Source organism: Geotrypetes seraphini, chromosome 6 (genome assembly GCF_902459505.1).
Source record: "Geotrypetes seraphini chromosome 6, aGeoSer1.1, whole genome shotgun sequence".
Taxonomy (NCBI): domain Eukaryota; kingdom Metazoa; phylum Chordata; class Amphibia; order Gymnophiona; family Dermophiidae; genus Geotrypetes; species Geotrypetes seraphini.
The window spans coordinates 57924674-57949287 of record NC_047089.1 but is presented as its reverse complement, the minus strand read 5'-3'; the positions used below and the strand labels follow the sequence as shown (position 1 = coordinate 57949287).

At 41.5% G+C, this 24614-nt stretch overlaps 1 protein-coding gene across 1 annotated transcript in view; it reads right to left on the bottom strand.

The window, feature by feature from the left end:
• The window catches only part of COG6 (component of oligomeric golgi complex 6), a 166532-nt gene that overhangs the window by 65176 nt on the left and 76742 nt on the right, over positions 1–24614 (bottom strand). Inside the window, exons 9-11 of the mRNA XM_033950073.1 lie at positions 13731–13859; positions 13554–13645; positions 555–619 (exon numbers count right to left, since the gene is read on the bottom strand). Coding sequence (XP_033805964.1) covers positions 555–619; positions 13554–13645; positions 13731–13859 — 286 coding nt within the window. The remainder of the gene's footprint in view (positions 1–554; positions 620–13553; positions 13646–13730; positions 13860–24614) is intronic.

Below are 24614 nucleotides of genomic sequence, written 5' to 3'. Positions count from 1 at the left end.
AAGAAAATCCCTCTTAAAATGAGTCTTATTTAAGGGGAGAACTTTCATTGTAAATTTTTGGTCACTCAGCATGTGAAATGGTATGAAATACTAATTTAATTATGAAAATAACAAAAAAACTGGTACACTTTAAATAATATTATTGCAGAAAAAAAAGCAATTGGTATGAAATACTAATTTAATTATGAAAATAATGAAAAAACTAGTATACTTTAAATCAGGGGTGTCGAACCTGCGGCCCCGTGAAGTATTTTGTGCTGCCCCGGTTGAGGGCGATGCAGTGTTTTCCTCTGCTGCCCCTGGGTGTTTACCGTCTTGCCGGCTCCCTCCTCTGTCTTGCTGCAGCGTTTGCATTTTTTTGCGGCCCCAGAAACATTTTTTTCGGTCAATGCAGCCCAGGGAAGCCAAAAGGTTGGACACCCCTGCTTTAAATGATATTGTTGAAAAAAAGGAAATTTAAGACAATATAATCCACAGTGTACTTCCTCAATGATGATAAAACATTTCAGCTAAATTTTAAGAGCCACTACAATCATATAACAATAATATCCCACCTTCAGAGGTCTACAGACACCTTCTGTGATATGTCCAACTACTTCCTGAATATTCTCTTCTATACCTACAACAAACAGGAAATTTTGTATTACCACCAATAACCATTCTATTAACACTGACTGCACCAAGGTTATTGCATACAGGTCATGTAAATTTGAGGCCAAATGCTCTTTCCCAGTAGCAAACTGAGACTTTCCTGCCAGGTTCTAAGAGCTTTGTAAGCAATATGGTCTGAATATTGTTATTTTCATCACTACACTGACTGGCCTGTTCTAGAGCGCTCAGATTTTCTGGTTCAAAAACTGTTCCTCTGCAGTGCTCTACTGTGTCCACATGACAATCAATTCTAGAACCTTTATCTCAGTTTATTGATAAATTTTTACAACCTAAAGTGACGCTTGTACAAGCTTATTGTTTGCTGTGGATCCTAGAATCTTTGGATTTTCTATCTGAAGTTACTTGGCTAATCATTCTAGATATTGTTTCCTTATACACAGAAATACCTCAATCTGGAGCACTTGAGGTTAAAGCTGCAGCTCTCATACTCATTCTACCCAAATTAAACCAGAAATTTTATTACAACTGACATGTTTTGTGATTAATGAATATTACTTTTGGTATTGTGGCAATTTTTACCAACAAATATTGGAAGTGGGTATGGGTACTTTCTACCTCCATCAGTTGCTGCTTTATACGTGACTCGGTTTGAATATGAATTTTTGTATACTGCTCCAGTTTTCTTAAAGATTTTTTAATGGAAGTGTGTTTTGTATTATGTTCTTTTTTATGGACTGGCACAGAATTGGAATTACAATCTTTTCTTTCTTGGCTGAATGCTTTGGAACCTTCTTTGCAGTTTGTGATGTCTTACCATCAGAAGATGATTGAATATTTGGACATTTGGATATGGAAAATTGTGATAAAATTACCACCACTCTATCATAAATTATTAAAAGGAACAGTTTATTAAATTTTGGCAGTTTACATCCATATGTTTGAAGTTTAATTTACCTATGCCAATTTATTTGTGTCTGCTGACTGTGTACTTCTGTGACTGAATTTAATAAGAATGCTGAAGAGCTTAAAGATTCCATAAAATAGGTTATCTGAAGAAAGCCATCAAGCAAGCTTATTGTGAGCTCAAATTTCTCAAGAGGACTCTTAATCCAGGATTGATCGAATTAACCAGAAGATAAATTGGTTTGTGTGCTGCCTTTTCCTACACTGGCTTCACATTGTGTTCAAGTGATGAAACAACATTGGTATGTTTTGCAACTAATTTCGTCCTTTGCTGAATTTCCTGCTATAGCTTATAAAAAAAGGGGAAAACAATTATGGAACAATTGGCAGTCCATCGTTATCAAAAGCTTTCAATGGGAGATACTCTTTTTCAGTATACAACCTGTGGGATATGTCAATGGTGTCCCTTTTCAATTTCAAGACTAGTTTGATGAGATACAAAATTGGGAATGGCTATTCATGTGCAGTCTAACACAACTTGTAATAGTCACAATGTGGTTTATTTAATTATATTTACTTGAGGATTGCTAAATATAAGATGGAGTAATCATCCTATTAAGTTTTGTCTTAATGATCACAAGTTCCTCTAGTTCAACACTGGCTGGACAAGTATCATTCTATTTTTGATTTAAGGTGGTGAATCATTGATCAAGTAACACTGAACAGCATTTGAATTTCAAGGAACAATATTGGATCTTCTATTTGAAAACGGTTAGCCAGGGGATTAAATGTTGAACTTGAGTGGAAGACGATGAGCTGAACTGGAGGTTTTGATTAGTTGCAGCTGTTAGGAAACTGAAAATACTTATACTGTTTCTTATGACGACAATGTCATCTTGACTGTAGATGGAACATAAGCAGTGCCTCTGCTGGGTCAGACCAGAGGTCTATCATGCCCAGCAGTCCGCTCACGCAGCGGCCCATCAGGTCCAGGACCTGTATAGTAATTCTCTATCTATACCCTTCTATCCCCTTTTCCTTCAAGAAATTATCTAATCCCTTCTTGAACCCCCAATACCGTATTCTGTCCTATCACACCCTCTGGAAGCACATTCCAGGTGTCCACCACCCTCTGGGTAAAGAAGAACTTCCTAGCATTGGTTCTGAATCTGTTCCCTCTTAACTTTTCCGAATGCCCTCTCGTTCTTGTAATTTTCAAAAGTTTGAAGAATCTGTCCCTCTCCACTTTCTCTATGCCCTTCATGATCTTGTAAGTCTCTATCATGTCCCTTCTAAGTCTCCGCTTTTCTAGGGAAAAGAGCCCCAGTTTCTCTAATCTTTCAGCATATGAAAGGTTTTCCATACCTTTTATCAGTCGTGTCGCTCTTTTCTGAACTCTCTCGAGTATCGCCATATCCTTCTTAAGGTACGGCGACCAATATTGGATGCAGTACTCCAGATGCGGGCGCACAATCGCCCGATACAACGGCAGGATAACTTCTTTCGTTCTGGTTGTAATAACTTTCTTGATAATACCTAGCATTCTATTCACCTTCTTAGAGGCTGCTGCGCACTGTGCCGACGGCTTCATTGTCTTGTCCACTATTACCCCCAGGTCCTTTTCTTGGGTACTTTCATCCATTACCAGCCCTCCCATCGTATAGCTGTATCTCGGGTTTCTGTTTCCTACATGCAAGACTTTACATTTCTCTACATTAAACTTCATCTGCCATCTCGTCGCCCACTCTCTTAGTTTATTCAGGTCCCTTTGTAAATCTTCGCAGTCCTCTTTAGTCCTAACTCCACTAAATAGTTTGGTGTCGTCTGCGAATTTTATTATTTCGCACTTTGTCCCTGTTTCTAGATCATTTACAAATACATTGAATAGCAGCGGCCCGAGTACCCCTGCGGAACACCACTCGTGACCCTCCTCCAGTCCGAGTAGTGGCCCTTCACTCTTACCCTTTGCTTCCTACCTGCCAACCAATTTTTGATCCATCTGTGTACGTCTCCTTCCACCCCATGGTTCTTCAGTTTCTGTAGTAGGCGTTCAAGGTGTACCTTGTCAAAGGCTTTTTGGAAATCTAAGTATATGATGTCTATGGGGTCCCCTTTGTCCATCCGTTTGTTTATTCCTTCGTAGAAGTGCAATAAGTTCGTTAGGCACGATCTTCCCTTGCAGAAGCCATGTTTATTCCTTTCTAGATGCTCATCGATGCTGTCTTTTATCAGCGCTTCTGCCGTCTTCCCCGGAACTGAAGTCAAACTCACCGGTCTGTAGTTTCCCGGGTCATCTCTCGACCCTTTTTTAAAGATGGGCGTAACATTAGCTATCTTCCAATCCTCCAGGATCACTCCTGTTTTCAGGGATATATTACAAATCTGCTGTAGTAGTTCCGCTATTTCCTCCTTTAGTCCTTTCAATACCCTAGGGTGGATTCCGTCCGGGCCCGGAGATTTGTCAGTTTTTAATCTATCTATCTGCTTGTATATGTCCTCAAGACTTACCTTGATGGATGTTAATTTTTCTGCTTCATCTCCTTTGAAGAATTTTTCAGGTTCCGGCACGTTGGATGTGTCCTCTTTTGTAAATACTGACGAAAATAACATGTTTAGTCTATCCGCCACTTCTTTTTCCTCCTTTACCACTCCTTTCCTATTTCCTATATTTGAAGATTTTTTTTTTTTGCAGAAGATATTACCAAGAAATATATCCTTGATAATTTTTTAATATGTATATTTTTTGCAGGGGCGTTACTTGAGACAGTATCCACAAAACATGAATCATTTCAGAGTACTGTCCCCTGGATGACCATTTCTCTAAAACAGATGAGTACTACTGTTGTTGATAAGATAATGTTAAGAGTAAAAAACATGAAAAAAAACTATACTTAAAGTTTAAATAATGACTTGATGATTGAGGTGTTGAGGTCTTCTCAGTGAAAGTATAGGTCATGTAAGCTGCAACACTGAGGTCAAAAAAATCAAAACATTAAGAAGCATTCAAATATTTTATGCTTAAATCATTGGTGGATGCATGTGTATTTGTTATTACTAAAACAATTGATATATTAAGAATGCTGTGGCTAAGCTTTATAGAGAAGTACAGCATTATATAAATCCCTAAAACATGAAAGAACCAGCAATTCTTACCATCTGACTCATTTCCTGAAGCTCTCAAACATGGACCTGCTCCTCATGCACAAATATAGCATGAGGAACTGGTCCAAGTGCATCCTACTACAGTTAAAGAGTGTTCTAAGAATTCCCAACTACTCTGTAATTCCCTACAACACTATTCCAGTTCCATTTATGCTTTGGCTACACTTGAAAAGAGGACATTTTCCATCAAGCAAGAGTCTGTAAGAGTACATTATTTCAGTGTTTCTCAACTCGGTCCAGGAGTACCCCTTTGCCAGTCTGGTGTTCAGGATATCCACAATGAATATGCATAAACTTGATTTGCACACATGGTCTCCATTATATGCAAATTTCTTTAATTCATATTCATTGTGGATATCCCAAAAACTTCACTGGCAAGGGGGTACTCCAGGACCGAGTTGAGAAACACTGCATTATTCCACTTAAACATGTTTCCAATATTTACAGAGATGCTCACTTAGGGCCAAATTCTGTGAATGGTACCTAGATCATACCTACTGACGCCTAACTTAATTGCATTAATCGGCTTTAATTAGTGCAGTAATTGAATGCACCATTTAAAAACTGATTAAAACTACATTTAAAAAGTAGGCGCTGGAATCGCACCTTCAGCATGGTGCCTAATGATACCTTAGGTCAAAGTAGGTGTATTTAGGAGTAGAGATAACCTAAGGTGCTGCTGGATACGATTCTCCAAAACACTTAGGTGCCAGAATAGTACGCCTTTAAAACCATGGCCTACATTACTGGTGCCTAAGTTTTTTCTTATGCGCCGGTAGCTGCGATTCTGTTAATGGTGCCTAAGTGTGAGTGACACGTGTGTTGACACAGTTTTTCTAGGCTCTAGATGATTTAGGTACCATTTACAGAATCCAGGCCTTACTGAACCCAAAGAATATACTTATCTGTAGCAGCTGTTTTCTGATGACAGCAAGCATATATTCTCATGTGTTGGTAATGCCATCCATAGAACCCGGTGCTGACATTGCCATGTGCATTGTTACTTTCAATCTCTGAGGCAGTGCCTCCACTGCGTGAATGCAGATGCAAAGGTTCCTGCCCGACATCAACTCACAGGACCTTCAGTATAGTAAAAAGTTAAGAAGGCAACCAGGGAAGGTGGGTGGTTTGTGAGAATATACAGTATGCCTGTTGTCTTTGGAGAACACCTGCTATAGATAAGTATCTTTGATTTCTCTGAGGACAAGCAGGCATTATATTCTCACAAGAGTATGACGGAAGTGGAGATTGATCTGAATAGTTATATAAGTGATGTGAATGCTTGGATGGATGACCATGGATTGCAATTGAATGTTGGAAAGACTGAGTTAATGATTGTGACAAACTTCCTGTAGAGTTCACAGTGATGGGAATGCAATTGGTGGTAAAGAGAGATAGAGAGATAACTTGCTTTTAGACCAAAGTTAGAAAGATGTAGAAGGCTGTCCAAAATGGATGGAAGAGGACAGAAGACTGGATGGAGAGAATATAATGTCCACCAGGAAGAGAACCTAAAAATATTAACACCTCTGAGTAGATGGTTTCCTGGAAGCCTGAATAGTGTCAGGTCAAAAGCGCGCCAGGACAAAGGCGCGAGCAGACAACTGAGCGCAGCGCGGAGGCGCGCGCCAAAGAAAAAGACTGTTTTTAGGGGCTACGTTGTGGGGGCGCTGCGTTGGGGGGTTGTAACCCCCCCACATTTTACTAAAAACTTAACTTTTTCCCTGTTTTTAGGGAAAAAGTTACGTTTTCACTAAAATGTGGGAGGTTACAACTCTCCAAAACCCCACAACACCGCCGCGATCTGTATTAAGTAAAGTGGGGGGGGGGCTCCCCAACAAATCCCCCTGTCGCAGCCCCTAAAAACAATCTTTTTCTTCGGCACGCACCTCCGTCTTGCGCTCAGTTGTCGGCACGCGCCTTTATCTTCTGCGTTACTGTCTATGAACCAGCCTGAATAACATCTGATACAGCAGATGAAAGCTGGTAGGCTGAGGAGAGGAACCATGCTGTCGGAGCCAGAGAGTGGGGTCTGGGATGAAAGAGGGACCCCTTGTTCTGTGTCAAAAGTGTTGAAAATGGTTCTAATTTCCATAGCTTCCTTGGTGAAGTTTCTGTAGAGTCTTCCCTATGAGAGGGATTGGACAAAAATCATAAAGAAAGGCATCCAGAGCCATGTGATCTGGACAAAGAGTCTAGAGCAAAACTGAGGAAGATTTCTGTTCAAATGAAAACTGGTCTATTTCTGGTGCTTCCCACCAAGACAAGATTTGATGTAAGACAGATGTGCTGAGAGACCACTCATGAGGCTGATGAAGTCTGCTAGAACATTCTGTTTGCCCATTAGATAAACTGCTCTAAGAGATATTCCCCATACTGTCACCCAAGACCAGAACTGGATGACTTCCTTGCAAAGGGAGTAATATTCTCTTCCCCTCACTTGTTCAGATAGTATATTGAATATAGTTTGTCTTGGAACATTTTGAGAGCATTGCCTATCACAAGCAACACGAGGAGATTGATATGGAGGTTCTTTTTCCTGAGAAGTCCACTGCCCTTGGATGTGGAGATTGTCGAGGTGAGCTCCCAGCACAGCATAGAGCATCTGTAGTCAACATTTTCTAGTGCTGAAGGGGCTGAAACAGAAGACCTCGGTTGAGATTGGAAGGAACCATCCACCACTGTAGTAAGTGAAGAAAATCCATGATCACTTAAATGCCAAGCAGTAAAGGGTCCCATGGCTTGAGACCAATGGGAGGAGAGGGTCCACTGAGGTATTCTGAAGTGGAGATGTGCAAATGGAGTCACATGTACTGTGGATGCAGTGTAACCTAGAAGGTGTAAAATATGACAAGCAGAAGTTCACCTCAAAGTGGATCTAGTTTGACACAGATGAATGAGATTGTCTACTCTCTGCTGAGGTAGAAAAGCTCAACCCTGGATGGTGTTCAACTGTGTTCCAACGACTGGGATGGTTTTGGATGAGACTTTGAATAATTGACAGCAAACTCAAGCAGCTCTAGGAGATGAACAGCTAAGCTGATTGGAATCTGAGCTGCTTGCAATGATGACACTTTGATCAACCAGTCGTCTAGGTAGGGGAAAACATGGAATTCCCACCTGCGAAGGGTTGCTGCAATTACTACTAAACACGTCATGAAAACACGAGGAGAAGAGGCAAGACCAAATGGCAAATTTTTGTACTGTAAGTACCAAAAGCCTATGCAAAAATGAAGATAATTTCTGAGAGAAGGTAGGATGGAGACATGAGTATAAACCTCTGAGCTAGGGAGCAAAGCTAATCTCCCATCTCTAGCAGGGTAGAAGGATTCCCAGAGAAATCATGCAAAACCTCTCCTAATCAGGTACTTCTTAGACCTCCAAGGTCGAGAATGGGATCAAATTATTTGGTCTTCTTTGGTATTAGGAAATACTTTGAGTAGAACCTTCAATCTCTCTCATAAAGCAGAACAGGTTCCATTGCATTTTTCTGGAGAAGGGTCGAGAGTTCCTGGTGAAGAAGATCTTCTGGATGGAATAGAAAACAGACTCTTTTGGTGGGCGGTCATACCCTTGAGAAATGACTTGAAGTACCCAATGTTCTGTGGTTATGAGAGACCAGTTGATGGAAAAATAGTAAGCTGTCTTTGATAGGAAGTTTGGGTGGTAGAGAAAAGGTGATGTTGGCTATGCTACCTAGGCAAGAGTCAAAAGTCTGCTGTTGTTTTGACTGGGGCTGAACCTGTAATTTCTGAGGCTTTTGCTGCTTTGAAAATTGATTGGTAGGCCTAGAAGTTAATGGAGTGGGTTGGTTAAAATGACACTTAGTGTTATGAGCATCTAGGAGGAGCTGAATATCATCTTTAAGAAGATGAAAATGTCTGTGGTTTAGACAAGGTTGGTTTTTTAAGAGCATTCTTCATGAATCGATGCAAAAAAACTGTTATACATTGTCTTGGAGGATATTCATAGTCTAGGAGCTCAAAAGCTCAGAGCAAGGTTCTTCCTCTGTCTCTATTTTAAAAAGTATGACCTGTGTCATCTGATGTACAAAGCCAGTGAAGGATATGCTCTCTGATGGGGACTTATGCCTTTGAAGTGGAGAAGAATCAGAATGTATGCCACAGGACTCCTCTGCAGAAAAGTCTGGAAGATCTTGGTAGAAGTGATCTGAGAAATCAGAATCAGACTCCTCAAAATAACCTCTTCTAGACAATAATAATAATTTATTTCTTATATACCGTTATACCGTGAAGTTCGAAGCGGTTTACAATAAAGATACATTTGACAGTACATGGGATAGAAACGGTTTACAATAAAGATACGTTTAGTCAGTACATGGGATGCAAGTGGTTTACATTAAAGATTCATTTTGTCAGTACATGGGATACAAGTGGGTTACAGTAAAGATATATTTTGTCAGTACATGGGATGCAAGTGGGTTACAATACAAGTGGTTTACTATCAAGGTGCATTTTGTCAGTGTATGGGATACAGGTGGGTTACAATAAAGATACATTTAGTCAGTACATGGGTTACAATAAAGATACGTTTTGTCAGTACATGGGGTGCAGGTGGGTTACAATAAAGATACATTATGTCAGTACATGAGATTCAAGGTGGAAAGTATAATTAGTTTCGGGTCTTGGAATTAGGGGGCGAGGTGGAAGGGTCATGGCGAGGAAGAGTTGGGTATGGGAATTTAGAATTTGTTAAACAGTCGAGTTTTCAGGGATTTTCTAAAGTCTGCGTATGTAGTGGCCTCAAGTATGGGCTTTCCAAGCCATGTGTTCAGCCGAGCTGCCTGGAATGATAACATTCTATCTAGAAACTTTTTGTATTGGTAAGATTTCAAGGAGGGGTAATTAAATAGGTTTGTTCTGCGAGTGCTCTTGTTGGACTCATTGGGGGAGAACTGGGAGATTAGGTAAGCTAGAAGAATCTCAAAGACAGCTTTGTAGCTAAAACAAGCAAACTTGAAGAGGACTCTGGATTCTGCGGGTAACCAGTGGAGTTTCTGATAATAAGGGGAAATGTGTTCCCATTTTTTTTAAACCGTGGATTAGTTGGATCGCGGTGTTCTGAATTAATCTCAGCTTGCTGAGGTTCTTTTTATACGCTCCTAGGTATATGATGTTACAGTAATCTAGGGTGCTTAAGATGGATGATTGTACTAGTAAACGGAAGGACTTTCATCAAAGAATTTTTTAATAGTGCGGTTTCCAGAGGACCGAAATACATTTTTTAAACAATAGGTTTGTATGGTTTTCCAGGGTTAGGTGTTTGTCAAGTGTTACCCCCAGAATCTTTATGGTTTGGTCAATTTTGTATTCTCGGCTCTGTAGGTGAATTGAATTTTCTTTTATCTTTTCGTTGGGTGATGCCAGGAAGAATTTGGTTTTTTCTGTGTTGAGTTTCAGTTTGAAGGCCATCATCCAGCGCTCTATTTGATTTAGGATGTTGGTTAAGGAGTTGGAGAATTGTGACGTTAGGGCGGTTAGCGGAATCATTACAGTAATGTCATTTGCTTAGATGTAGAAGGTGAGCCCTAGGCTTTGTAGCAGGTTTCCTAATGAGCTGAGGTAGATATTAAAGAGGGTTGTGGATAGGGGGGGAACCCTGAGGTAATCCGCAGTTGTTATTCCAGCTATGGGAAAGTTTGTCATCTTTGAATACCTGGTAGGATCTGTTCCTGAGGAATCCCTGGAACCAATTGTGAGCGTAGCCTGTGATGCCTGTGGTTTCTAGGCAGTTCAAAAGAATGGTGTGATCTATTAGGTCAAAGGCGCTACTTAGGTCCAGTTGTAGGATCAAGGCGCTGGTACCTTGGGTGAGGAGGGCGTAAAAAGGTAGTTAAGTAGTGAGGCCATGATTGTTTCGGAGCTGTGACCAGATCTGAAGCCTGACTGGTTGTTGTGCAGTAAGTTGAATTTGTCTAAATATGAGTTTAGTTCAGCATTTACTATCCCTTCCATTATTTTGACCGCGAGAGGGATGTTTGCGATAGGTCTGAAATTGGTTAGATTGTTGGGTGGTTCTTTGTTGTTCTTTTTAATGGGTGTTATTACAATTTGACCTAAGTTTTTTGGAAATATTCCTGCGGTTAGTTGTAGGTTGACCCAGTTGAGTAGTTTGGCTTTGAAGATGATTGGGGCTGCTTTCATTACATCTGGGGGGGTAAGTGTCCAATCTGCAGTATGATTTGACATATTTGTTGTAGAATTTGTTAAATGTTTGCCAATCGGTCTCACTAAAGTTGGACCAGTTCATGTCTGCTTTGGCGGCGACTAGGTCTTGTGGAATGGAGTAGTCCCAGTGGGAGCCTGGAGAATCCGTTATAGAGTGTCTTAAGTTATTTACTTTGGTGTTGAAGAAGTCCGCCAGGTTGTCGGCTGTCACTGTGGATTCTTCTGTCAGGTTTGTGTGAGATGGACCAGTCTGAAAAGTTTGCTGCTGTTTATGGAGGTGTTACCAATTATGTTGGCATAGAAGGTTCTTTTCTTTTCTTTGGCTGAGATTTTATAGCTTTTCAGCTTTTGGAGCCAGGCATTTCTAGTCTCTGGGGTTCCTAGTTTTGACCATTTCCTTTCTAGCTTTCTTAATTCTCTCTTTATCTCTAGGAGCTCTGGGTCGAACCAGCCTGTTAGGTATCTAGGTCTCTTCCTTCTTTTTTTCAGTGGGGCTATTTCGTTTAGTATGCGGGTGCTGGTTTTGATCCAGGAGCACATAAATTGATTGTTTTCCTCATCTTGGTTATGAGTGATGTCATAGTATGACCAGAATTCAGTTGGGTTAATCTTGCCTCTACTTGTGTGAAGTGGAGTGGATCTGATCTTTTCTTTCGTTGTGGTTGAGGTTGTCTTCAATTGCCAATCTAATTCGAAGTTGCATATTTTGTGGTCTGACCATAGAGAGTCAGACCAAGTTTCTGATCTCCATCTTATGTAGGGATTTGTCGAGTGTTTTGAGGATAAAGTTACCAGGTCTAATTGGTGGCCTTTCTTGTGGGTTATTACTGGAGGTGGTTTGGGAAAGTCTAGTGTGACTAGAACGGACCAGAATTCTGAGATCTCTGGTTGGTTAGATTGCTCTAAGTGTAAATTTAAGTATCCACTAAGGAGGTTCAGAGGGCCTGTTAGTGAGTTGGTTAATAGGAATTCATAAAATTCCTCTTTTGCTGTGGACCATTTTTTAGGGGGGATGTAGGCTAGGGTGATCGTTAGGGCGTCGGCTAGTGGTTCCGAGGTTAACTTTAGGGATAGGATTTCTAGGTATGTGGAGGATTTAGAGCTTAGCATGGTGCAGATTAAATGGTCTTTGAAGATTATGGCTAGACCTCCGCCCCTGCCTCTTTCTCTTGCTAGGGATAGGATTTTGTAGTTGGAGGGTAGGCATTCTTGGATGATGATGTCATCGTCTGAGAGTAGCCAAGTCTCTGTCAGTAGTATCTTCATGAGTACATTGAGAAGAGTAACGAGGCAGGGGTCAATGCTGTGACCCAGAAGATAATTCCTCTGCTGATGACGAAACTCGTGTCAGACAGATCTGTGCTGACCCCAATCCTCAATGTTGAATGGAGTTGCATGACCATCTCCTCGATCAATGCTTTGATATATCCTCAGGCTAGGGTGAGGCAGCAGTAATAGCCTTTAAAGCCTGTGAATATGACTGCAGTAGCTCCAAAAGCTCTTTTCTGAGCATAGCCCAAAAAGCTCTTTTCTGAGCATAGCCCAGATCTCCTCCTGGAGAGTTGGTGCTGTTACATGAAGAGGCATCAGCGTGGAAGCAGTCTGCAGTTGACTGGATGTGAGAGACTTTGATATCGCGTTACACTGGAGAAGGGTCACTATTTGGCAGAGAGGTGAGCACTCCTCAGTGCATTGATGCTTACTATGTGTCAAAGATGCCAACTCTTGGGAAGATGCCATAACATGGCTAGAAGGTGAAAAATGTTTGTGCTTCTTACATGAAGCATCTGTTGATGCACGAGGAATGAACAAAGAGGATGTAGAATCCTGTCACTGAAGTTATTCCAATGCCTGGCTTTCTCAGGGCGGTGTCGGTGCACTCAGTATCAATGTCAATGTCGGTGCTGATATAGACTGCATGTTGGGACCAGAATCTTGCTTGATGCTGATGCCGATCCAAAAAGTTTATCACACTAGATTCTGTGGACTTTCAGGGATCTCTTCTGCACAAGCGAACAGAGGTCATAACAGATATCCTGATGCTCAGGTCCCAGACACTGAACACACCAGTTAGGGGGTCAGAGCCTGAAATGGTCCTATTGCATTAAGCACATTTTTAAAAACTGCTCGGCATCCTCTTTTGACATGGAATGAAAAAAGGACGACACAAAGTCAAAGGGTTTGATGGCATGGGGAGCTCAGTTAAAAGTATCCCAAAAATTGTTATTGTTACGTGAACATGGAAAAGGCTCAAAATGGCCAAAAGGCCAAAAAAGTCAGTTATTCAAATCTGATGAAAATCAAAAAGAAGGAAGGAAACAGTAAAAAAATGAAAAATTATGAAGAAAATAAGCAGAAAAAGGTACAAGAAGGTACAAAATATCAAACGTTTGACGCGCTGAGACAGAGTCTGAAAGGAAACACAGCTTCTTGGATCTGCAGAAAACTAGAGACCGAGGGTTCCACCAGGTGACATTGGGTGGGAAAGCACCTGCACACATAAAGTAGAAGCACTGCCACAAAGATTTAAAGTGACTGTGCACTTGACAGTATCCACACCACGTTCCGTGGATGATGTCACCTAGATGCGAGAACATGATGCTTGCTTGTCCTTGGGAGACATGAAAATGCCACTGTTTGTCCAGTGAAAACTGTATGCAATTTGTCTTTATACAAACTGTACTGTACCTTGTATGGTCACAAGTTTCAGCAAAGCCTCAAGATGTTCCTTCTCTGATGCAGTAGCTTGATGCAGCCAAGCCAGCATATCACCTACATATCTATGTAAAAACAAATAATTTTGTAAAAAGAACAAACTTTCTCAAATAAAAGACTTAATGATTAGATAGCTATAGAACATCTCACCTCATCGGATCATGGGAATGCATTTCTATAGGTCGTGGAGTACCACCTGGGCCTCCTCTAGTAAGAGCATCAATAAACCCACGAACCACTGCATTTCTTCTAGCTGTTCCAAATTCATCTAGGATATATCTATTAAAAAGCAGAACAACACTTGTAAGTTTTTTTTGGTGGTCTTCATGATTAAAGGATATACAAATCATAACCAAACAAATGGCTTGTTAATATGTCATGATTGCAATAGACATATGGGGCAACTTTCAAAAGATGTATCAGACTAAATTCTGACTAAATATCTACAAATCCCTTCCCCCCAAATCTGACTGGCTAAATCTGTGCTCTTTAAAATCAGGTGATGTCCAAATTTAGTTTTGTAAAAAGGAGCTAGGCAGGAGGCATTCCCAGGGTGGGTTTTTTATTTAGTGTGTTTTTAACTATTAACCTACTAAATTTATTCCTTACACTCCAGCTGCACAAATGGCAGACCTAATACACATGATTATATTTTGAGTAGGCAAACTTTGGGGGACATTATAAATGTAGGCTACCATTAAGACAGGTTATTTTACCATTAAGAGAACTAGTTCTAATAACACAGGTTAACAGACTGGGTTGGCATTGGATTCATCGTGGCAGGTGCTTGCACCACATGAGACTGTAGCATATCAGTCAACTCCTTCTGAACTCTCATATTTGGTCCTGTAAGGATGGCACCGGTACTGTAGTAGTCATTGGTACAGATGGTGTAGGATGCATTGGGTGTTGAGGTATTGGTGACCTCGATGATGAGGCATGCCTCAAAGGTAACACCACTTGAAGAGAAGGCAACCTTGATTCAGTGCATCGACACTTGGGATGTGCCAATGGTGTAGACACTTGAGAGGATGCCAAAATGAGCTTGGATGGGAAAGTGTGTTTATGCTTCTTAGTCTTTTTAGCTGATTCCCCAGATGGAGGCAACACTGGCAATGCAGATGTTAAACACGATGTCAAAGCTTACACTGGTACAGACGCTGAAGATGGTCTATATCAGACTCAGCGGGCATCCTCTGTGCTCCCAAATTTTCTCCAAAATATTTTGCAAATTGGAGCTGGCGAATCTTAAGTGACCTCTTCTGAAATTTAGAGCAGCGCAGGCATGACTCAAGCTGGTATTAAGGACCTAGGCACTAGACACACCAGTTGTGTGGGTCAGTTACTGAAATGGTCCTGTTGTACAGACTGCACTACTTAAAGCCCTTGGAAGGCTTGAACATCGAGGGAAAATCTGCGACACAAAATCAAGGACTCGGTTGTCCGGGGAGGTCAAGTAGAAGTAATACCGAAAAAGGGTTGATGTTCTTGGCCTGAAAACAGGCTGAGGTGAGCCCAAAGTCCCCAAATTAAAAAATTGGTAAAAATTTGAAAAAATTTACCAAAGTCATGGAAAAAGTAAAGATATGAAATAATGAAGACAACTAAGATAAAAACAAATGTGAAAGGCACTACAAGGAATAGTTTGATGCGCTAGAAAAAAACACAGCTTCTCAACTTCACAGAAAACTGAGAACTGATGGTCTCACATCCGACATCAAGTGGAAGGCACCAGCACATGCGCGATATGAGCAGTTTAGAGACTTTTCAGTCTTTTAAAGTGACAGTACACTTTTTGCACTGTCTGTACTGGACTCTGTCCTAGGATAATATAATCTACACATTTATTTTCAAATTCTGCTCAAAACATGTCTCAGGACACCCCCTCGTGGGACATCCCCCTTCGTGGCTAAAAGAACAAAAATTGTGTAATGGCACACATACTTTCAGTTGTATATGGGGGAGAAGAGAATTTTGAAAACTAGCAGGCTAAACAGATTTTCATCCTCAAATTACTTTGAAAATTGTCCTTCTAATGGGCAGTCTAGTGCATACTGCAATTTTTCAGAGTTAATATATGTACAGCTTTGCTATTTCAGTGTATTTCTATGCTGTCTGGAATAGTAAACACTCATGCTACATGTAAAAGGAATAAAATAGTCTTGGGGCCTCTTCAGAAATGTAGTATAATATCTTATACCAAAAATGCCATTTTCAGTTTGCTTTAATAAATTCTTTTCCAATAGCACCATCTAGTGCTTTAGCTACAGATTCATACTGAGATGAATTTAGTTATTAGGACTAAAGTCTGCATGTCAGGTCATCTGGTGCCTAACCAGGAAAAGACACTATCCAGGTTAATCCCTGAACTGAGGAGAAATGCCACTGCAGTTGCTGCTGTCACTGGGAAGAGACATCATGGCCCCACAGAAGAACAGAATCTGTCAAAAGCAAGGGAAGGAAATTCCTAACAGCTGGAACAGATGTGGGTCATTAAGGAAGATATCTGCAAAGATGACAAACTGGAAGAGATAGGGATAGTTCAAAAAACAATGGAAAAGTTGGAGAGATATATCTGGTGGGAGAGAGCACATGGAAGAGAGACAATGAGAACAAAGAAAGAAAAAAAAAAAGAAAAAAAAATAGTGTACCCTTTACATGGATACAGTTCAAGTTGCACTTGTCCATTCTCTAATTTACATCATGTAGTACTATGAAGTCTAATGGTTTACTGTAAATAACAGAAACTGTGATAAACAACATGTGTTACATACACATTACCATACATTGTAGTTTAGTAAACAGACTTCATAATTATTACAGGATTCATATTCAAAAGGATTTATCTGGTTAACATTAAGTATTAACTGGATAATTCATTTGCTTTGCATATTCAGGGTCAGGAAATGGATAACTTTAGGCTGGATATCATGATATCTAGCCAAAAGTCATCCACATAAAAGGAGGTGTCAATAGAAGAGCTCGAGAGCAGAGTCTATCTCTGAATAGCTCAGGACCAACAATTTAAACATCAGTTTAAATCATTTTACATATCAGGTCCAGTGCATCTATGCTATTCACATATGTACATGGTGTCCATAAAAAGTAGGACTCCTTACATAGTTTCAAAATACTTTGCAATTGTTTAAACATTTAGTATGACCTTTGAAAATGCATCACTACCTTATTTTATTTTATTTTTAAACCAAAAACTGAAAATCTTTTGACAAAACTCTATAATCAACATAACCTTTCCAACTATTTCATAAGAACATAAGAATTGACGCTGCTGGGTCAGACCAGTGGTCCATCGTGCCCAGCAGTCCGTTCACACGGTGGCCCTCTGATATGAGACTAGCCCTACCTGCGCACATTCTGGTTCAGCAGGAACTTGTCGAGCTTGGTCTTGAATCCCTGGAGGGTGTTTTCCCCTATGACAGGTTCCGGAAGAGCGTTCCAGTTTTCTACCACTCTCTGGGTGAAGAAGAACTTCCTCACGTTCGTACAGAATCTAACCCCTTTCAATTTTAGAGAGTGCCCTCTCGTTCTCCCTACCTTGGAGAGAGTGAACAACCTGTCCTTTTCCACCAAGTCTATTTCCTTCAGTACCTTGAATGTTTCAATCATGTCCCCTCTCAATCTCCTCTGTTTGAGGGAGAAAAGGCCAAGTTTCTCTAATCTTTCGCTGTACGGCAACTACTCCAGCCCCGTAACCAGCCTTCAATTTTCAAAGACTAGTTCAAGTAAACAGATATACCAAAACTCATCCCAGACCCTGCTACAATAAAATACAAACACTTAAGATTGTATTCTATATACTCCTATACTGTATCACCCCATAACACTGCATGCACCTCCAATCGTAAATCTCCTAAGACTGTAATCAAAATGTCCTTGGCAAAGTTATTCCTCATATTAAAGTATGGGTTGCTTCACTTGTAAATCACCTAAATGTTGTAACCAATATGTTCTTGAACTGTAATTCCACCCTATTCATCTATAAATCTGCTAAGATTGTAATTAATATGTTTTAGCACTGTAATACCCCATATTCATACATGGGCCTTTTTTCACTTGTAAATTGTCATGAACCTGTACTGGAAAAGTGGGATACAGATATTCAGATTAGATTAGATTAATCCAACCTTTGCATCATATGCCTTATTTTGTTGCAAAAATGTAATTGCAACATTATCTTCTTCACTAAATGCTATTTTTGCTAAAATGGATCTTAATGGTCGGGATTATTCTGTTTTTACAGTTTTCTTGCAGTTAACATCTGACAATAATAGTAATCATTTTTTAATTACAGTCAAACCTTGGATAGCGAGTAACGTGGTTTGCAAGTGTTTTGCAAGATGAGCAAAACATTTTATTAAATTTTAACTCAATAAAGGAGCATTGTCTTGCAATACGAGCATGTATATGCGCATTGCATCGCTGATCACATCACTTAGCGCGGCTGAACATAATTCAAGCACCCACAGTTCAAACGCACACAACATTCGCACATCTCATGCTGAGCATGGCTGAATGTAATAAAAGCATCACACCCAATTCACCCGCAGTGTAGCGACTGTTTGAAACGAGCGAGGTCTTACAATACAAGTACGTACAGTACTGTATTTCTTATTAAAGTTTTTAGGTTGTGGAACGAATTGTCTGAGTTTCCTTTATTTCCTATGGGGAAATTCGCTTTGATATATGAGTGCTTTGGATTAGAAGCATGCTTCCGGAAAGCATTATGCTCGCAAACCAAGGTTTTACATTTATTTTTGGATTATTTGGAAAAAGGTTGGGGGTCCTGTTTTTTCCAGACACCATGTATTTTTGTGCAGCCTCTGTGGATCTTCACCAGGTGTTTCTTCCATGAATACCAAACAGAAATAACTATTTAGTAATTTCATTTTTCTTTCATCTCTATCTAAACATTGACTCTCAATATCTGAGTCTTAAGTCTTGTAAGGCCTTCCTCCTTTAGCTAAGCCAATATACCTGAAAAAGCAGTTATTTATTTGTAAAAGCTGTTATCCAAGGACAGCAGGCAGATATTCTTATGTGTGGGTGGCATCATCCACGGAGTCCGGTAAGGATATTGTTAAAATGTACTGTCACATTAAAAATTTTGAAAGTCTTGAGACCGCCCATACTGCACATATGCCGGTGCCTAGCCGCCTGATGTTGGCTCGCAGGACCATCAATCCCATAAAAAAGCTAAGAAGCAAACTAAGGGAGGAGGGAGGGTTGTGAGAATATCTGCCTGCTGTCCTTGGATAACACCCATTACAGGTAAGCAACTGTGCTTTATCCTAGAATAACCAGGTAGCATATTCTCATATATGGGACTCCTTAGCTGTTAGGATCATGTCTCTGAGCCTGGTGGAAACAGAAGGGACGGAAAGAAGTTGGCGTCTAAATGGAGAAAAAATTTTGTAGAACTGCTTCCCTGAAACAACTATCCTCTCTGGAATGATTCTCTAAACCAGTGTTCTTCAACCACCGGTCCGTGGACTGGTGCCGGTCCACAGAAATTTCCTGCCGGCCCACAGGCCAGCACGTGCATCAGGCCCAAAACAGTGTTCTTCAACCGCCTGTCCACGGTTCGATCGATGTGACGTTATCTTCGAGCCAGCTCTCTCTTCCGCCTGAACCGGAAGCCTTCTCTGACATTGCAACGTCAGAGGGAAGGCTTTCAGATGAGGCACGGGATGTGCAAGGAGCCGCTGCCCACAGCTTTGTGCACTGCATCAGTGAAGAAGAGGGAGCCCGCCTGAAGATAATACCGGGGCGGCATAAAATGGCCAGACGGGAGCAGGCCAGAAGGTAAGGCATAGCATGGAGGGAGGGAGACAACAAAGGAAGGGGGGAATGATTTTTTTTTTTTTAATTTAGTGATTGAATTATGTCAATTTTGAGAATTTACATCTGCTGTCAGTGTGCTTTGTATAGTTTAATTTTGTGGTTAACCATTATGTGTTGTTAAAAAGATTATATTGTGTGTATCTATGAAAAATGAATGGAAAAAATAATGTTACAATTAATATTATTATGGGGGCGGGGTCTGTGGTGGAGATTGGGTAGAGATGGGCGGGGGTCTGGCCCACGACTTAGCCCAGTGTTCTTCAACCACTGGTCCACGGACCGATGCCGGTCCACAGAATAATTATTTTATTTCTGCCAGTCCATAGGTATAAAAAGGTTTAAAAACACTGCTCTAAACAGTAGTGGGATGTGAAGGTATGAACTGAGGATCAAGTGGCTGCTTTACAGATGTCCTCAATGGGTGTGGAATGTGGGTGAGCTATAGAAGTCACCATGGCTCTAATTTTGTGTGCAGCGATATGGCTGTCCAGCAACAGCCCAGCCCGAGCATAGTAAAAGGAGTCTGCCAGCCATGTTGAGATGGTTCTCTTAGTAACAGAAGTTCCAAATCTGTTAAGATCAAATGATAAGAACAATTGAGTGCTCCTTTAAACTCCAGTTTGAGAGGATTGTAAGTGGGGCTTGTTGCAATTGACTGCAAATCCAAGAATCTGTAGAAGACATACAGTTGAATTTATGGCCAGCTGAGCTGAAGTGTAGGTGACTTGATCAACCAGTCATCCAGATAGGGGAACATATGAAAGCTGTAAGACTGGAGGGTGGCCACTATTACTACACCAGTGTGTATGCTTCTTTGGGGTGTAGAGAACAAAGCTAATTGGTTTTTCCAGAAGGGGTAGTAAGGTTCCCAGAGCGATCATTCAAAATTTCTCCTTCCCCGTTTATTTGTTACGAGGACGGAGATCTATTATTGGATGGAGTCCTCTGGTCTTTTTTAGTATGAGGTGTAGAAACCTTGGTCCTTTTCCTGTAAAGGAACTAGTTCTATAGCACTGAGCTGAAGAAGGGTTGCGAGCACCTGCTGAAGGAGGGTGCTCCAATGGAAGTTGAAAACTGACTCTCTTAGAGGATGATTTGGAAGTCTTTTTTGAAATCGGAGGGCATAGCTCCATCTCACTATTTGTAGAACCCAACGGTCAGTTGTTATAAGGGTCCAACGATTATACAAGTAAGTGAGATGTCCTCCTATAAGAGTATAGGGAAGAAGCTGAGACATGCTGGCTAAGTTCTCCAGTATAGAGTCAAAATGACTGTTGGTACTTCTGTTGAGTCTTGAACTGTGATTTTTTGAGTCCTCTGTTGTCTGGAACGTCTTTGTGTTGGCACACTAGAAGATGTAGATGGCTGAGTATACCTCCTCTTGCTGTAATAAGAGGAACGTTGAGGGATAGAATCTTTTAAATGGTTGAGTTTTAGAGGATTTTGAGTAGGATAGAGTGACCATAGGGTCCTCGTGCCTCTTAATCTTGTGGGTGGTCTCCTCTATTTTGTCACCAAACAAATCCTCTCCCAGACATGGTATATTTGCCAAGCATTCTTGCACATTAGCATCTAGATCTAGCACTCAGACATGCTTGGTGTCTCACGGCAACAGATATCGCTGATGTTCTTGATGTCATATCAAACGCATCAAAGACTGATCATGGCATGAATTTTTATATTTCTAGGAGATTATCCTATATAATAAAACGCTAGCCGCGCATGCGCACTCCTATCTGCGTGTTCCGCATGTCTGTGGCCGCAGGAGTGCGCATGCGCGCTTAACAGACCCCACGCTTGCGGCAGCAGAAAACACTCCTTTGCCGGCTCCCTACTCGGTAAGGTTTTTTCGCCAGTCTGACCCTCCTCCCATCCCTTCACAACGTCTGACGGCTCACTTAGTCCTTTGCAGCCCCCCCTTCCCTTCCTGCGGACCCGACTACGAACCTGGCGATTCCAGCAGTGTGTGCAGCAGTCTTCACACGCTGCTTCGGACCCTTTTACTGCCCTGATTTGCTCTGCCGCATCTCTGATGATGTCATCAGGAACGTGCCAGAGTAAATCAGGGCAGTAGAAGGACCCGAAGCAGTGTGTGAAGACTGCTGCACACGCTGCTGGAATTGCCAGGTTCGTAGTCGGGACTGAGGGAACGGAAGGGGGGGTCGGTAAGGGACTAAGGGAGCCGGACAGACCGCGGGAAGGGAAAAGGGGGTAGAGGAAACGCTACTGCTGCTGCACAGGGAAGTGGTGTGGGGGGAGGGAAATGGAGGGGGAGGAAACGCTACTGCTGCTGCACAGGGAAGTGGTGTGGGGGGAGGGAATGCTGCTTTGGCTGCTGCACAGGGAAGTGGTGGGAGAGAAATGCTGCTGCATAAGAGGCAGGGAGAGAGACAGATAGATAGAAAGACAGACAGACAGCGGCAGGAAGGGAGACAGAAAGAAAAGAAGACACAGGGGCAGGGAGATACACAGAAACACAGACAAAGGGGGCCAGGGACAGAGACAGATAGAAAGAAAGACAGCGGGAGGGAGAGAGAGACAGAAATAAAGACAGACATATATTCTAGCACCCGTTAATGTAACGGGCTAAAATACTAGTTGGTAATATTTTGAAAAGAGTCCAGCTTATCTGTAGGTAGATACTGTTCATACTGGGAGTGTTGCTAACACAGAGACTTGAAGTACAAGATCATATAGAAATTACAACTGAGAATTCTACTGGCGAGCATAGAAATTTGGTAAACCCTGCAACCAAATTTGTCTACTGTCCTTCCTTCTCATTCAGGTGGGTTACTGGCATAGGTTCTGGAACTGTTGGACTTCTTCAGTGCAGATTCAATGAGAAGAGACTGATGCTGGAGCTGAGGTTTGTCAAACCTTGGACAGGATAATACTCTAAAACAAGGGTGTCCAACCTTTTGGCTTCCCTGGGCGCATTGGCTAAAAAAATGTTTCTGGGGCTGCGCAAACACTACAGCAAGACAGAGGAGGGAGCCGACAAGATGGTAAACACCCGGGGGCAGAAGAGGAAAACACTGCATCGCCCTTGACTGGGGCCGCACAAAATACTTCACGGGGCCGCAGGTTGGACACCCCTGCTCTAAAGTATCCATTTTTCTTGGTTCTGCTAGAATTAAAAGTGGAGTTTCCCAGATACTAAGCATTGTTTCTTTCATTACATTGTGAAATGGCAATTTTAAACAGTCTCCTGGCCATTGTTTGTAATCCAGAGTGTCCATCAATTCAGCTCTTGGCTCTACCTCAGGCTCCATTTTTCTAGGGAGAACATGGCCCATTTGCCTAATGAATCTTGTAAAAGACAAGCTTTCAGGTGGAAACCTTCTGCAAGGAGGTGGTCGAGATGGGTCTGATGGGATCCCATTAGATTCCTCATAAGCGAGGACCAAGTAATCAGAGAAAGAATGCTGTGAAAGATCCGAGTTGTATTCCTCGATGCCATGCTTCGGTGATGGTGACCCATTGAGAAGGGTATTGAGGTCGGCCAGCTGTCTAGGCCTACCCCGAGATAGAGACCTCATACTGGTATCAATCAATAAGTATATTTATTAGCCAATCAGTAACAGCTTACAAGAATAAATCATTCAGCATATAGAGTAACAGAATGTGATCTTCAGGCCTGAGGATCCTCTGATGTCTGTTCTGCTCACTTCCTCTTAGCCTATTTTTATACATTTCTTGGTGGCCAGCACCACGTTGGTCTAAATCACAAGATAAATCTTTATTGGTTATTTCTTACACGTCATTACATTTGTTAATTCATAATATCTGGTTATTGGTTCATAATATCTGTGTCATACCATATGCATGTCCTGTTTACCAGAAAATCTATCTTTTCCTGCATATGCCCCTTTAATCTATCATGTCAGCAATTTAAAGCCTTGCCCTTCTGCCCTTTTTATCACAAGATACGTCTTACTAAATGATATTCTCGAGAATTCTTTTTTTTGACCATGAGATGTGTTCATCTTTTCATAATATCCTGACAGGTGTGAGGCCCTATTGCCATGCAAAAGAGTTAAGTCTTGCTTGCTTTTTCCTTCTCATAAGTTTCGCTTAGCCCAGCAGTTAGCTCAGCAGGGTATTTCCCAATCATTCAGCATATAGAGTAACAGAATGTGATCCTCAGGCCTGAAGATCACATTCTGTTACTCTATATGCTGAATGATTTATTCTTGTAAGCTGTTACTGATTGGCTAATAAATATACTTATTGATTGATACCAGTATATAGAGTGTGAGGTCTCTATCTCGGGGTAGGCCTGGACAGCTGGCCGACCTCAGTATTGAGGAGAATGTCGAGTTAGGCTGCAAGATTGTGGAGAACATTGACTGTATCAATAAGGAGAATGTCTGGATGGTCGACGAGATGTATCTCGATGCCAACCCAATGACTGTCTCAAATGGGAGGAAGAACTGTGCTCCCTGGAAGCCACATGCCTTCTTGATGCCAAGTGGTGGTGGAGTGGAGTCCAAGACCAATCAATGACGAGGATGCTGCTCAGACTGGGCTGACATGGGATGCATGGAAGCCGGTACCTGCACCGAGTGTGACTTAAGCATCTCCGCCAATTCTTTTTGTACTTGCTCTCTTATAAAGATGGTGCCAGTACCGCTGCTGTAATCAATACAGATGGCACAGAATGAACCAGGTGTTAAGGTATTGGTAATCTTAATGTTGAGGCACGCCAGTTGTAGAGATGGTGATCTAGATTGTGGATCTACGTTTCAAATGCGTCGATGGAGTAGATGCTTGGGATGTCTCAGATGCATGCCTGGAAGGAGAAGGATGCCTGTGCTCCTTAACTTTCTTATGGACATCTCCCATTGGAGGCAAAGGAAAAGAAGCAGTAGTAGTCAGAGGCATTGATGCTGTCAATGTCGGTGAGCATCGGCACTGGAGTCGGCAGATATGGTCGATGTTCCCGGTGTCCCGAAAATATTTTTATATTGTATTCATTAGGCTCTGAGCAACCTCTTTTGTAATTTAGAAAAAAGGATTCAAGAAATAACACAGTGTTCGGGATCTAAGCACTGCACACACCAATTATGTGGGTCAGTGCCTGAAATGGTTCAACTATACTGAGTGCACTGTTTGAAGTTAATTTGAGTCCTTGACATTGAGGGGAACACCACTGACATAAGATCAACGGAT